We start from the raw sequence: 13,387 nt of genomic DNA on the forward strand, positions 1-13,387 counted from the left end.
AACTGAAATGGAAACTACCCACTCACTGACTGAAGTCCAACCCACAGTGAGGATGATCAAGAGTAACAATGACTGTAAGTGCTTCGTAGACAGATGTGAACACTGTAAAACCTACATTAAATGTTGCTCTTTTCTTTCACACCACTTCATAAGGTACCCCCTCCACAATGGATAAGCAGGGTAAAGCACAGCTGCTTGCATGATCCTACAGCTGTTCAAGTGACAGGACTTCACCCTGGCAAGACCAAAAATTGACTGCTTCCTTTTGAATTGAGTTAGAGACAAGACAGTCTATGCTAAAATAGAGTACAGAGTACTTCAACCCGCCAATGCTGGTAGAACATCTAAAGCAGTTACAGGTCTGAATGACTACAGGTCTCTTGTTCTTACAGGTCACAGAGCAGGATTATACTTTCACTTTATATTGCTTAAAGTGTGGGTTTTAATGTTTTTTCAATTTAGTTTGAAGAACAAATGACAGCTGGCTTAAAAAACAGCAGTAAGGATTAGCTACAATATTAAAGGATTTCAATTTCCATCTTAGTGTGAGAATTGTTAAGAATTCAGACATGCTAAGATCCTAACTCATAAAAACTTGAAACTATAACAAGTTTGGCTGGCTTTACTATTTTCACCAAATAGTCAAATAAAGTCTGGTGTGAATAAAATTTTTTCCAAGTTGGTAAGTATGCAACTTCCTACAGCACACTTAAGTTCTCCATCTGTAGTAGCCATTCAGAATCTTTGCATGTGTACATATAAACTAGACTATCTAGATTGTCTTTTAACACTGCAATATTCATTTTCTATAGCCTGCTGTTAAATGTTATTCTAGTACTGTCAGCAGTTTTAGAATGACAGTGATCACAGTATCTAGATACTCTTGCATGAAGTTAGAAGAAAATCCAGTTCTACAAAAGGTAGAAAAACTCTTTGCTCCTGTCCCTTGTATTGAATTTTTCTTATTTAAAACAAAAGTTATGTCTGTGTGGTTACTTCCAAGTACAATGGAGCTGGCTTGAAGTACAGCTCATTTGTTATAAATCCTGCAGAGAGACTAGAGATCCTTTGCAAATTTATCTTGACAGGTATATAAGGGAGGCTAAGCCAGATCTCTCACATGCCACAGACAAGGACTCCCTCCAGGTAATACCTTATACTCAGTTATCATGAGTTCCAGTCTGGTATCTTGTTGTAAAAACTCAGTAACTTTCAAGTGATGAGCAATATGACTGAGCATTAGAAGGTGATGTGTACAACATCATCTATGCACAGTTTGTGGTGAGGAGAGATTAAACAGCACAGATGAAATGGAAACAGACAGCTTAAATGGGTAATTTTTTTAATAACTTTTTAGTCCAGGAAATCACAAAAAGAATTGGAAGAACTGCACTCCACCTTCTTTATAAAAGAACTTTCTCATAGAGGGAGACTGTATCTTATTCACCACTACATTAAACCCTATCATAATCACCCTTGTTTTCACAACATCGATTCTACAAGGTTCCATGCTCTGCTTCCAAATGTCTCTTATGAAGAGGGTGGGGGTGTGCTTTAGATAGGTTAAAAATATGGTGCACCTTTACAGTATTTAAACAATTACACCAAGTATAGTTTATACAGTTATCACATTATCTAAATATCACCTGGCAACCATACATTTTAAAAGGACTAATGTATAAGAGTATGTAATACCCATGACAGATGCTCTTAGTTACTTAAGAGCATATAAAGATCAGGATTTATTCACCCTCCCCATTTGCAAGTTAATCTCTCAGCTCTTCCAAGTACAATATAATCACAAAAAACTTCTCATTCCATTGCACTACTTCAACCCCCTATGCATAGAAAGCCATATTTATTCTCTATGGGTGGGGGGGGGGAAGAGAGGGGTACATAAAAGGTATATAAGGAACCTCTACTATACAGGTAGTTTGGATGTCAAGTATTTGAGATTGTTGCAGATTTTTAAGATGTCACATAATACGTCCCAACAGCTTGTGCAGGTGCAAGAGAAGTTGTACATAGGGTTGTAGATGTTATTCTTAATCCACAAAAAATTCACCACATTAGGGACTTGAACATTAGCATAGTGACAAGTCTATGCTAAAAGCCAATGTGGGGCATGGAAAGTAGTGAGTGAGAATGCAAAGCACATTTCTACATGTAATGTGCAAAGGGTCTCTTTCCACAAATACATGCAATTTGCTTACATGCACAGCCAGAGTTGAAATTGAGACCAAACAGCTGGGAATGGCTGTCCTGAGAAGATATAATAACCATTAAAAAAATCAACTTTCTAAACATAAAATATGAATAAAGATGCAATAGAACATTGTTAGTAATAGTAAAAGGTAGAAACAACGTTTTGTTAACAAGTTTCAAGTATTATTCCAGATCTGATTTCAACCCTACTCACAGGAGGAAATGCCCAGAGATTAGGAAGAGAAGTCCACACCCAAGTGTACTTTTAACAGCATTATGGATATTACCAACAGATCCATCATTGCTGCAGCTACTTTTAAAATAAAAATATGAACAGAAATCCATTATTTTTAATTAGCATTTATATTAACATGTGCAGTATTGTATTTTTTTAATTAACTAACAGATACAATGTGCTACACCACCCCGTGCTGCACGATAACACATAGCATAGAGTATAAACCTTGCTTGCAAAATAAGGCATACCTAAAACACGATATATACAGAGGTAACTTTGTACGCTTTCCTCCCATTCTATTTTGCTCTCCTGGGTATGATACTTATGAAAAGCTGGTCCAAATCAAGCACGTGAACATTAGTTGCCAGACGACTAGGAAATATTTATGACTACATCACATTTTTATGATCTCAGGAAATGTTCTGAACATAATTAAGGAAAAAATAGAGGAGTGAAAAATCAAGTCTACATACTCAACATGTTAGAGATACCAGTGTCCCCCTTAAAATCTCCCCCACATCAAAAGAATTTCTCCATATTGCTAAAGTTCATCTGCAGTGGACCTTTTCATAGGTAACATTTGTTCTTTCTTGTAAATCTGTTATATTCTGTTGAAGTGGCAGCCTTTCTACGCTTTTACCAATGTGCACATGCTAGAGCACAGCTGCAAGATAAAACTACACATGCCTAGCTAACATATGATATCACACCAAAAAATACATTAAAAAAATTGCACCAACTTGTCTTACTGTCTGCTCTATGTCAATAATGGTTTAGTTTGATAGAAAATTGCTAAAGTTATTAAAAGCAGACGCTTGTTCATAAGCAATTACTATCCCAAATTTGAGTCTGATTTGTAAATATTTGTGCAAATGTTTGTGATATCTAATTCTAATGGAAAAAACACATCAATACTACTAAACTAAAAGAAAAAATGCTTTCCTGTATAGCATTCCTGCAAAGCACTGTTCTGATCTGAGGCTGTAAGCTGAAGCTGTTGTTTGTTTAATGAATAGGGGGAAAAATTAACAAAAAAACAATTCTGATGAACATATACCAGATCACCTTCTTGTTTTGTGAAAGTGAACTTTAATAGATTTCCATCCCAACTGCAATGCTAATGACAAGATAGAAGTGGACAAGTCTGAACATGTGTTGAGTTTCCTCCTTTGATATTAAGTTACTGGTACAGAGCATTTCCATTTTAATAAATGTTTCTCTTATTTTCAGACACATTTAGTGCAAATACACTCCTCACTGATTATTCTTAGGTCCTCCAATGTATGGCTGCTATTACTTGATTTGAGTATAGTGAAATAGTAACACTGTAATAATGAGGATGGAATGCAATGCTTGTCAGATTTTCTTTCAAGAGGTTCTCACTTACTCATATATAACTGTTAAACTCTACAAATTAAAAAGGTCACACCAGAGTACCTGATGAAAAAGTTATTGACTCCCTGCTGTGAGGGAATAATGAAAATCCCCTGATAATATTTCCTATATGATCAGTATTTCAGGCTTTCATCCCCTTTCTACAGACTACAAATATTCAGACAGCTTCAATTTCAGAAAGTTCAGTTCTTGAAACGTGTTTGTTCACAAATGTGATTGAATTTCCTGAAATAAAAACAAAAAAAAAGTTTAAAATTGCTCTGAGAAGTACAACACCATGAAAGAGTCAAACCTGCTTTAGGATATTTTAAAGTCAAACAAAAGTTTAAAGCAGCACATATACATATTAATGCTATCAGAACCTGAAGACATTGCGGCCTGTTATTTTAGGCTGAAGCCTACCCTCCATAAAGTTTTTCATAATAGAATTCTCAGTATTTTTTCTACCCAACAACTGTTAATTACATTATGTACACTGAAAACCTGTTAACTGCATTCCTCTCTACCACTGCATACTTTAAATTCAGGAGTCAATTAAAACAGGACACATAAGCAGAATTAATCTTGACCTGACAGACACTTGGTAATTTTCAGCAGTCAGCTGAAAGTCATTGGGAAGAGAGAGTGAGAGTATGAGAGTCACTGGGAACTGAAGTTGTTAGACAACCTTCAGGACATGTTAATCTGGCTAATAAATAAATTTCAACATAAACATTCTTTGATTTCTGAGATCCAAGATGAGTTTGGAATCTATTTCTGGAAATAAAGGAGAGTGGAAAACTCTCTCACTTTAGGGAAGAAGGATGCATCCTCCCAAGTGACTTGGGTTCCATGGAAGTGGCATACTGATCATCCTGGATTAGACAGGTAATACAGAATTCTATAAATGTACTACTTTCTTACTGTCAAGCACTTGTCTGTTCTTGTCACAGGGTTCTCCCTGATGGGTTCAGTGCCCCAAAATGTATTTAAGGCACAAGTTGAGAGTTGAGCGTGTAGAGGTTTGCAGGAGATGGAGTAGTAGGCCTGAGGCTCTCAGCCCTCTTATTTAATAAGAATCTGGTCTCAAACCCACACCAGTTAGCAGAAGGCGATGGGTCCTCATGCAGAAGGCGATGGATGATGCAACAGTGGTGTGTCAGGACTGTTTTGTTTCATGGGTTTCTGGAACTAGAAGAAGCTTGTCCAAAGTTGTACAGCTAATGCTTGAAGAAAGAGCACTGAATCATTACTAAAGCTTCCTTCAATTCCTATTCCAGAGGGATACAAAAAACCCAACTGCAATCTGAATAGGAAAGTTTGGCAGTTGTTTGGACAGTGAATCAGCTCCCAAGTGCATCAAACAACAAAATGCCCCCTAGCAACAATAATGCAGCCCAGTACTACAGATAACTCTTGCAGAAATATATCAAAGCACCTAAACTAAATCTATGAGAAAGAGAAAGAAAATTAGATTTTGCAGAATATACTCCACAAACTTCACCCTTGGAAGAGACTGGTGGATGAACATTTTTAATGTCTAATGATCTGGCTGTATAAGCTGCACAGATGGATGATTTTCAGACCACAATAGTCTGAATTAAAGTAAAATTATGATAACTGCATAGTCTTCTCAGAGAATTAGATAGATAGAGCAGGACCTTCCGCTCATTAAAGCGATCTCTCAGTAGAGGGAAAGTGACAGCTCCTTTTTAGGAGCTGAGAACATGGATCATTATTGGTCAAGTGAGGAACTGCCTCCCCTTACCCTGCTTAATGGAGTCAATCAATTCTGAGCTAAGCACGCTGTTAAGTCCTTTAACTTTTGGCCAAATTTAGGCTTGGGCATGAGAGCAACTCCTCTGAATATAGTGGAGCTACACAGGTTTATGCTAAGTCTGAATCCGGCCCTTTGTGGGGAAAAAAGATCTTTTTGATTCTACAGATAGGCATTTCTAACTTCTAGTTAGTTCTTTTGCATGACCATGTACCTTAAGAGGCCTGAGACTGTCCTCCGCTAACTAACTGGAGTCTCTTTTTCTAACAAAAGAAGATATGATCAAGAAATTCTCACCCAGCTGACTAGTGTTTAAAGGAATCAAACTCTTTTTAAAGATATCAGACATGCAGTCTTATGCAGCTGCCAGTGGGTGACTTGCATAACGTCTGTCTTTCACACATGGATTTGGAGTCTATATTCCCTAGAATTGTTAGACACTTGAAAAGTGAAGGATTCCCCTCCTCTCTTCAAGCTTAATTCTTCATTTTCACCAGGAGCCCAAGTTGAACTAGTCCAGGGAATGAAACTCTTGGAGCCACTCTGGCGACAAGGAATGGCAGGCCACGTCAGACTCCTAAGGCTACAGGTTCTCAACCTGTTTCCAACAGGGAGATGTCAGATAACCACTTTCAACGAGAGTAATCTTGTCCTCAGATGCATCCCAGTATCCTTGGAATCCCATGGCACTTCAAAATAGGGACCAGAACAGGGTTTATGCAGTGCATCTGAGGAGAACCCAGGCACAAAGAACTTAGAAAGTCTGATTCCGTGGGAAGTGATGTCTGGGCTTGGGAAGTCAGGATCAAAACTGTGCCAAATTTGGCTATTTCAGTTCACAGGTGCTTGTGTGACCCATTTCCTTTGTTTCCACATGGATGGGGCTCTAACTTCGAGTTTCAGGTTTGTACAAAATCTTTACATATCATGTGGTTTCTACCCGGAACCATAAATCAGAGCAGGCTCACTTGAAACTGGACCAACAGATGTTCCACAGTCCTTGAACCTGGCATAAATTTCAATTCTAGAACAGAAACCAGGCAAAATCATGCAGTTTTGGTTTGTGCTGCAAAAAATAGTTTCTCAGAGTTCTAGACAGGACCCACTACTTGAGAACTACTCCATTAAGTCTGAATTTTTGATAGTTTTAAGTTCAAGCTTAAAAAAACCCCAAAAAACCAACTCACATAGCATGGTGTGCTTTAACCTGAGTCCGGCAATTGCGCCCCCAGTAACAATCAGGACGTGATGTGACAGTCACTATAAAATAAACCACCATAATATCACATTTATTGCATAAAGTAATGAATAAAGATGTAGCAGATGACAAAAATCAATGTAGCTGAAATACATTAGGATCCACTGCTGTAAATGGCTTTGCTTAGGTGTTGCTGGGGACAGAAAAGACCTCCTTTTGCAAGAAGCTGCTTTAAGTTATACCAGTTTCCTGTCATTTTTACAAAATACATATTGAAGCACAGAAAAACCCATCACGTATTGGGGGCAAACATGGACCAGCCCTCTGCATAATGACTTGATCCTGCACCATTGAAGCCACTTGGAGTTTTGCCACTGACTTCAGTGGAAACAGGATCGGGCCTTAAATACATAAGACATCATGCACCAGTTACTGTTTAGATATACTTCAAAACAGAACATGAGAAAAATATGTAGTGATTATTTTTGCTTCTGTAGTTTTGCCACAGAATGAATGTAAAGCTGAGCAGTCAAACATGCCTCCCTAGGCAGATAAAATGTTACTTATAAAAATTAAACACACTAGGCTGGCCCGTCTGCCCCATGCTGTGCTGAAACTCGCAGCAGCATGCTTAGCAGGTAATTGAGTGGCGAAGCTGTTGCTAACAACAAGGACTGTTTGGAAAAAAAAGAGTTGCAGCACATAACTGAGTTAAAAGTAGATTAACAGAAGGGCTCATCTGCCCCCAATGGGCTGTGGACACATTGGAATTGAAGGAGATACAATTGCCCCTACTATCTTATAACGAAGCTCTATACTGCTCAACAGGTTTACAACGCATGTTGGAATGAATTATTGTAACCAATAAACGACATCAGCCAATATAATTGATATCGTTCAGAAAATATCAGCACCTGATTTGCATTTAAATGTGCAAAGAATTTATGATAGCTAAATTATAGTCAACAGCTAGTTGTTCTTATATATTATGCTTTACTTCTGAAGTGTTTTAGTATGCACTTTTGTCCTCAAATATTTAAAATTTAAAAAAACAACAAGCCATATTGGAGGCAAAGAATCCCCTATGAAGATTTTGGCACTAGCCACTCTTTGAACTGGTAACACACAAACTTTACAACAACTCATGAGTAAGGTAACCAACCTAAGACCTCACTCCTGCAAAGGGAACCACCAACTACCCGCAACAGGACTACACCTAGGTGTAAGGACCTGCATGGGAGGATCCATTTAACTGAAAGAGGTTTGACTCGGCGTTCACAGGCCTTCACAGTCATGGGACCAAATTAATTTTTCCCCATTCCTCACCTGGCAATTCAGCAGCAGGAATATTCTGCCTATACTGGTAGGCAAGCTCTCGGAAGCTGCGGAGGCCACAACAATAACAAAGCACTGTGTTCCCAGTAATTCTGTAATCTGGAGAACAAGCCAATTTGTACACAGCATTAATTTAAATCTCATTTAATCTAATGTCTCAAAAAAATGCAGTGACCACTCTGAGCATGTACATAGACATCTTAGGAAAGCAGGATGTGTTTAGCGCAATCCACTATTACTTACTGAAATGCATCCCACTCAAAATAAATATAAGAATGAAGAGACTTACCTGACAGCATAAAAACTTCTCTTTGAAGAGCTAAGAGACTTTCATTTAACATGTTTTTCCATGTAAAACCCCTGGATGCCAGGTAATCCTGCAATAAGGAATTTAAAAATGTATATTTAGAACAGGCTAAGAGATATCAATGTAACAAAAATGTAAGTCTAAATAGGTTTTCAAAATGCATTCATTCTATATTTTTAATCCAAATTATTGATATTTCTTTAACCTGACTACCAATATTACCATTGTCAGATCACCGATACTTAAAGTCAGTACTCTATGTTCACCGTGACCCTTCTCCCACAAAGACTAACATAGGTATTTAGCTTTAAGCATTCAAGTAGTCCCACTGCAGGTAAGTGTGTGTGTAAGACTTCACAGGATTGAAGCCTAATTGAGCAAGGTGAGGTCCTGGTTCATTAGAGTCAACAGCAAAACTTTCATTGATTTCAACGGGGCCAGGATTTTACCCAGTGTCCTTAGCTAAAGACAACATGGATTATGGTCAGGTACATAATATTTGGCATATACTTTAAGTTAAAATTAACTCAAGTGGAGGAAAAAATTGTAATACGCCTACTTTTCTTTGTAGATTTTTTCCCATTATTAATCTTTTGGACATTACACCTCTTAATAGACCTTAGGAACTGGTTTTCTTAGCAAGTCATCATTTATATGTATAAAGCTGTAACACCTGTTTGCTAGATGCATCTGAATTCCAGAATGTGTCTTTCAGTCATTTAATTTTAACGTGATTTCTTGGAGGGCTCAGGATAGCTTGAAGGGAATTCTAGTTCAAATCTCTACACTTCCTCTGGCACTGAAACTGAAATGGCGAAAAGATGACCCAGAAATAAATACAATACTTCCGGCTGGCCATTTGCTCAGTGAGGTAAGTTTTATACTTGGTCACCTCTGCTGAAAGACTATTCAGTTTGCCTTTCAGAGACCCACTGGTGGCACACCTAAAACTGCCAGCCAGGACACAGCCCTATTGTAAAGATCACCACATGCAACATTGCTAGTGAACACCCTTCCCCCCACCCCTCTTGCAGAAAGGATGTTTAGTAACATTAGTTTAGTGCTGGTGCAGAGCAGATAACACAGTGACACCTTGAGCCAAAATCCATTACAATTCATCATCCAGGAATGGAGTGCACTTTAGGCTTGACAGACTACAATATAAAATCCATATGTGTGTCTGTGTGTGTACAGGTATGTATACATAAACACATACTAGATATTAATTACACTCCACTGCGTGAACACTATGTATTTATACACAATCTACCCATATATGTTATTTCATGCCACTGGCCTGCTGGGTGACTTTGGGAAAGCCACTTCATCTTAGTTTCCCCATCTGTAAAATGGGAATACTATCACACTACATCAGAGTAAGGTATTATTATATACAGCAGAAACCTGACTCATTAACAGCTCAGAGCAGTTACTGTCCATTGTGTCTTCTCCTGCACTCTTCTCAAAGAGATGTACCAACATGAAAGGCTGAACACATTCCTGATGTCTTTATTCAGTCTTCTAAACTCACTTTGTCTTTGAAAATAATATTTGTCTGAGTAAGAGTTAATGGATTAGGCGAATGGTGTTAAAGTGATGTTGAGTGTGGGGGTGAGGATGGAGTGATTAAATGTAAAACAAAATATAACTCATGGAATTTCAGTTAAAGAATGTTAGTTGTGCCTAGACACTACTGGCATCTCCAGACAGTGAATGAACAAACATCACTCAGTTGCTGCCGGACCTACACACAATGGGATGGATAAAGGAGAAGAGTATCTCCTTCTGGATTTCTTGCTTTAAACACCTTGTATATCACAATCTCAATGTTACATGTTCTCTTGCTCATATACAACACATAGTGATTTTTTAAACATACCTTTAGAATATCCGACTCATAATGGTTGTTGTTTAGGATTCCATCTAAACACTTGTCACCAAGATTTATTTCTGTTAAGAAGAGGAGAAATTATCTTTGTTTTGCAATTTTTAAATAAGTTTTTCTTCTGTAACAAAGATGGATGTTTATGAACACAGTATATGAGTTTATGCAAACACATATTGAAGCATATCATATAACATCCCAACTTTAGGAACTGATCCAAGATTAGGTACTAAGCACCCCACTACTCATTACAGTCCACAGGGGCCACTGTTTCTCAGCATCTATTAACAATACAATAACCCATTAATTGTGACACATTTTAACGGTATAGTCTAAACGTTTTTGAAGTGGGTAAGGGTCTTCTCTAACATTTTAAGATCTGGCTCTGACTGTTCTTATGCTAATCTGAACTACAATGTTACATTGACATTAAAAAATTAAGCTTGGTAAAATCCAGGTAACCGAGACACTATTGTATGCAAAGTGGCTATAGCTGATACAGTGATTCTCCTGCCATACCACAGAATGGTGCCAAGCAGCCAAAACATGCCATCCGAGTGCAGCCCCAATACAAATGACAGAACGGCTGTAGACAAACTGTGCCTGTGAACACAAAGAAAAGCTACGATCAACCCAAGGCAATCACCACTGTCCAGGTATATTGGTCTTACAAAGCAGCACAATAACCCAAAGCTCATAGGGTTTTACACAAAACACTGCTCCGCTGTACAACTAACATGACATAAATGGTGGCTATATGAGAAATGTTACAATATAAAAAAAAAAAAAAAAAAAAAAAAAATCAGTCAGCTAATGCATTTTGCTGCATCACTATGACAACGAAGATATAAGTCTTTCCATCCACGCTATAGTTGAAAAATGCTAATATATTTCAAAACAATTTGCATTAATTGTGCGTATAGTACAGATATAGGAGAAAACAACCTCCCTTTCCCCCTGCTTAATTAAACCCCACAGAAGCAGGAAGACCCTTTCTTACTGTAACAGCACATGATCTGATATAGTCAGAATGTCTTTCAAGACCTAGGATTAACAATAAGAATTAAATTTGTTTTTAGGACAATAAAGTTTACTCACATTGCTGAGGGGCAATATTGGGATTCTGTTCATGCTCTGCTCTTCGGTCTGGCATTGGCTGAAAACAGCACGTGCATATTACATGACTTCCTTGAGAAGGACAGACATACTCCTGGACAGCTAGATTGAAATAAATAAAACCCCGAAGAATTATATAATATGGGACCACAGTACCAATGAGTGTTAGACACATACATCAGCATCCGAAGAGCTGAGGAACTTGACACTTAAGCAATATCACTAAAGTTTTTAGAAGGCTATACGGAAAAATAGGGAAATTGGCATTAAGGCTTCTAAACAATACACCCTTTTACACTATTAAACGACAAAAAACTTTTATTCAATACAGGGAAATAGCTTAAGAAGTAAAAGAACCAATTGCTCCTAAACAGTGTATTTTGGGCAACACAGCTGTAAGTTCTCTTTAGTTTTCTGCTTGTACATTTGAGTACATACCTCTCTCATTACACATATACATGCAGACTCTACAGTTGACAAATCAAAACCAATGAATGATTTTTTTGAAACAGGAGAAAAAGCTTGATGACCTTTTGATACCACTTTGCTTTTGATGAAACCTTCAATTATTCAGATTATCCACCAGCAGCAAAATCAAGACGGTCAACCCATGAAGAATGGAGAACAATTTCAGATGACCCTAATCAGTTGATGTTCTACAATTTATTCCCCTCCCTGGGAAATCCAGATAAACCCTAGTAGTTAGTGGATTACTTATTACTCTGACTAGAGTCATCTACACTCACCCTGTATGCACTACAAATCCTGTAAGCTTTTGAACCCACAGCACTGATAACTCCAATATGGAGTGCTGTAAATCTGCTTTTGTAGCAGTGGTTTGCCCTTTGCTGAAATTCACAAAGACACAGATTATTCTATACTCCCACAAGGGTGACAGAAAATGTTCCACTCAGCTATAACGGATAGCTATTTAAAAGACAGAGCACACAGTATTTGTTAAATAAACAGGAAAGGCTTGACTTATCCCCCAGTAACCTAGGAAAATCATCTTCATATCTCAAGACTCTAAGAAAGATGCCAACTTTCACAACTCCCCAAGAAAGTGTCCTTTCCTCATAAGTGACATGTATTTCTTAGTGTCCCAGTACCACGTTAACAACAAGCTTTTCATCACACTGACTTGCAGGAAAGTCGGCAGACGTCGATGGTGCATCTCCCAGTGCTTGCAATCCTCCTGCTTCCCCCTCTTGGCCTGGGCAAGGAAGTGGCTGAATGGAGTGTCGCCGATATCCTGGGCACTGTCTGCACACTATATAAGGCTGACTGAAAGGACAGACACAATCAGGTTACTGGATTTTATACATATATTGTTTCCAGAGTGGATTCAATTAGCTATTTGTTTCTGTTTTTATAAAATGTTAGCCTAAACCCAGTAGATAAAATCTGGATAGGGATGCTTACACATTCAGCAACATAGAGCAGTGAAGCTAAGTATTGCACTCCTAGTTCCTTTCAAATTAGAAAGGGTAAAATAAAAAGGCCACAATTATTTCAGAAGCATTTAAAGTTTTTTAGTTCCAGAAGTGAGTACAAGTAGCCCTAGATTGTTGTAATTTACACTGAGCCCACAAGTGTGCTGGATGCTTTCCAAGACCTACAAATGACACAATGCTTGCCTTGGCTTCCAATCCAAGAAGGCGTAGGATGGAGGAAAAGGAGGACAAAAAGTTACAACAGTATGTGGTGATTTAGGGCCAGATCCACCATTCTGTTCCACTCCATCCCCTTTGGCACCAGAAACTTGGCTTAGCCAACCAGCTGGGAATCCTCCTTGTATCTGGGAATCCTTCAGTAAAGCACTCGCTGCTCAACATCACCCACTACTGGACCTCTGGTGGAGAGGGAATGCCAGGGGCAGAAGGTAGCATGGCTGGAGCTATACTCTGGTGATCTTGGGCTGCTTTAGCTTGTGCCAAGACCTGGATCAGCTC

General features: G+C 38.3%; 1 protein-coding gene across 2 annotated transcripts in view; it reads right to left on the bottom strand.

Annotated features, from left to right (window-relative positions):
• Window positions 1-1,325: 1,325 nt before the first annotated feature.
• Window positions 1,326-13,387, bottom strand: part of CHFR (checkpoint with forkhead and ring finger domains) — a 29,214-nt gene continuing 17,152 nt past the window's right edge. For both annotated transcript variants that reach the window (XM_048821597.2, XM_075119987.1), the window contains exons 11-18: window positions 12,577-12,719; window positions 11,418-11,537; window positions 10,839-10,922; window positions 10,314-10,384; window positions 8,417-8,504; window positions 8,119-8,226; window positions 6,782-6,854; window positions 1,326-4,063 (exon numbers count right to left, since the gene is read on the bottom strand). In XM_048821597.2, the coding sequence (XP_048677554.1) occupies window positions 4,021-4,063; window positions 6,782-6,854; window positions 8,119-8,226; window positions 8,417-8,504; window positions 10,314-10,384; window positions 10,839-10,922; window positions 11,418-11,537; window positions 12,577-12,719 (730 nt within the window). In that variant the 3' untranslated portion in view covers window positions 1,326-4,020. The remainder of the gene's footprint in view (window positions 4,064-6,781; window positions 6,855-8,118; window positions 8,227-8,416; window positions 8,505-10,313; window positions 10,385-10,838; window positions 10,923-11,417; window positions 11,538-12,576; window positions 12,720-13,387) is intronic.

The sequence above is a fragment of the Caretta caretta genome, chromosome 15, assembly GCF_965140235.1.
Source record: "Caretta caretta isolate rCarCar2 chromosome 15, rCarCar1.hap1, whole genome shotgun sequence".
NCBI lineage: Eukaryota > Metazoa > Chordata > Testudines > Cheloniidae > Caretta > Caretta caretta.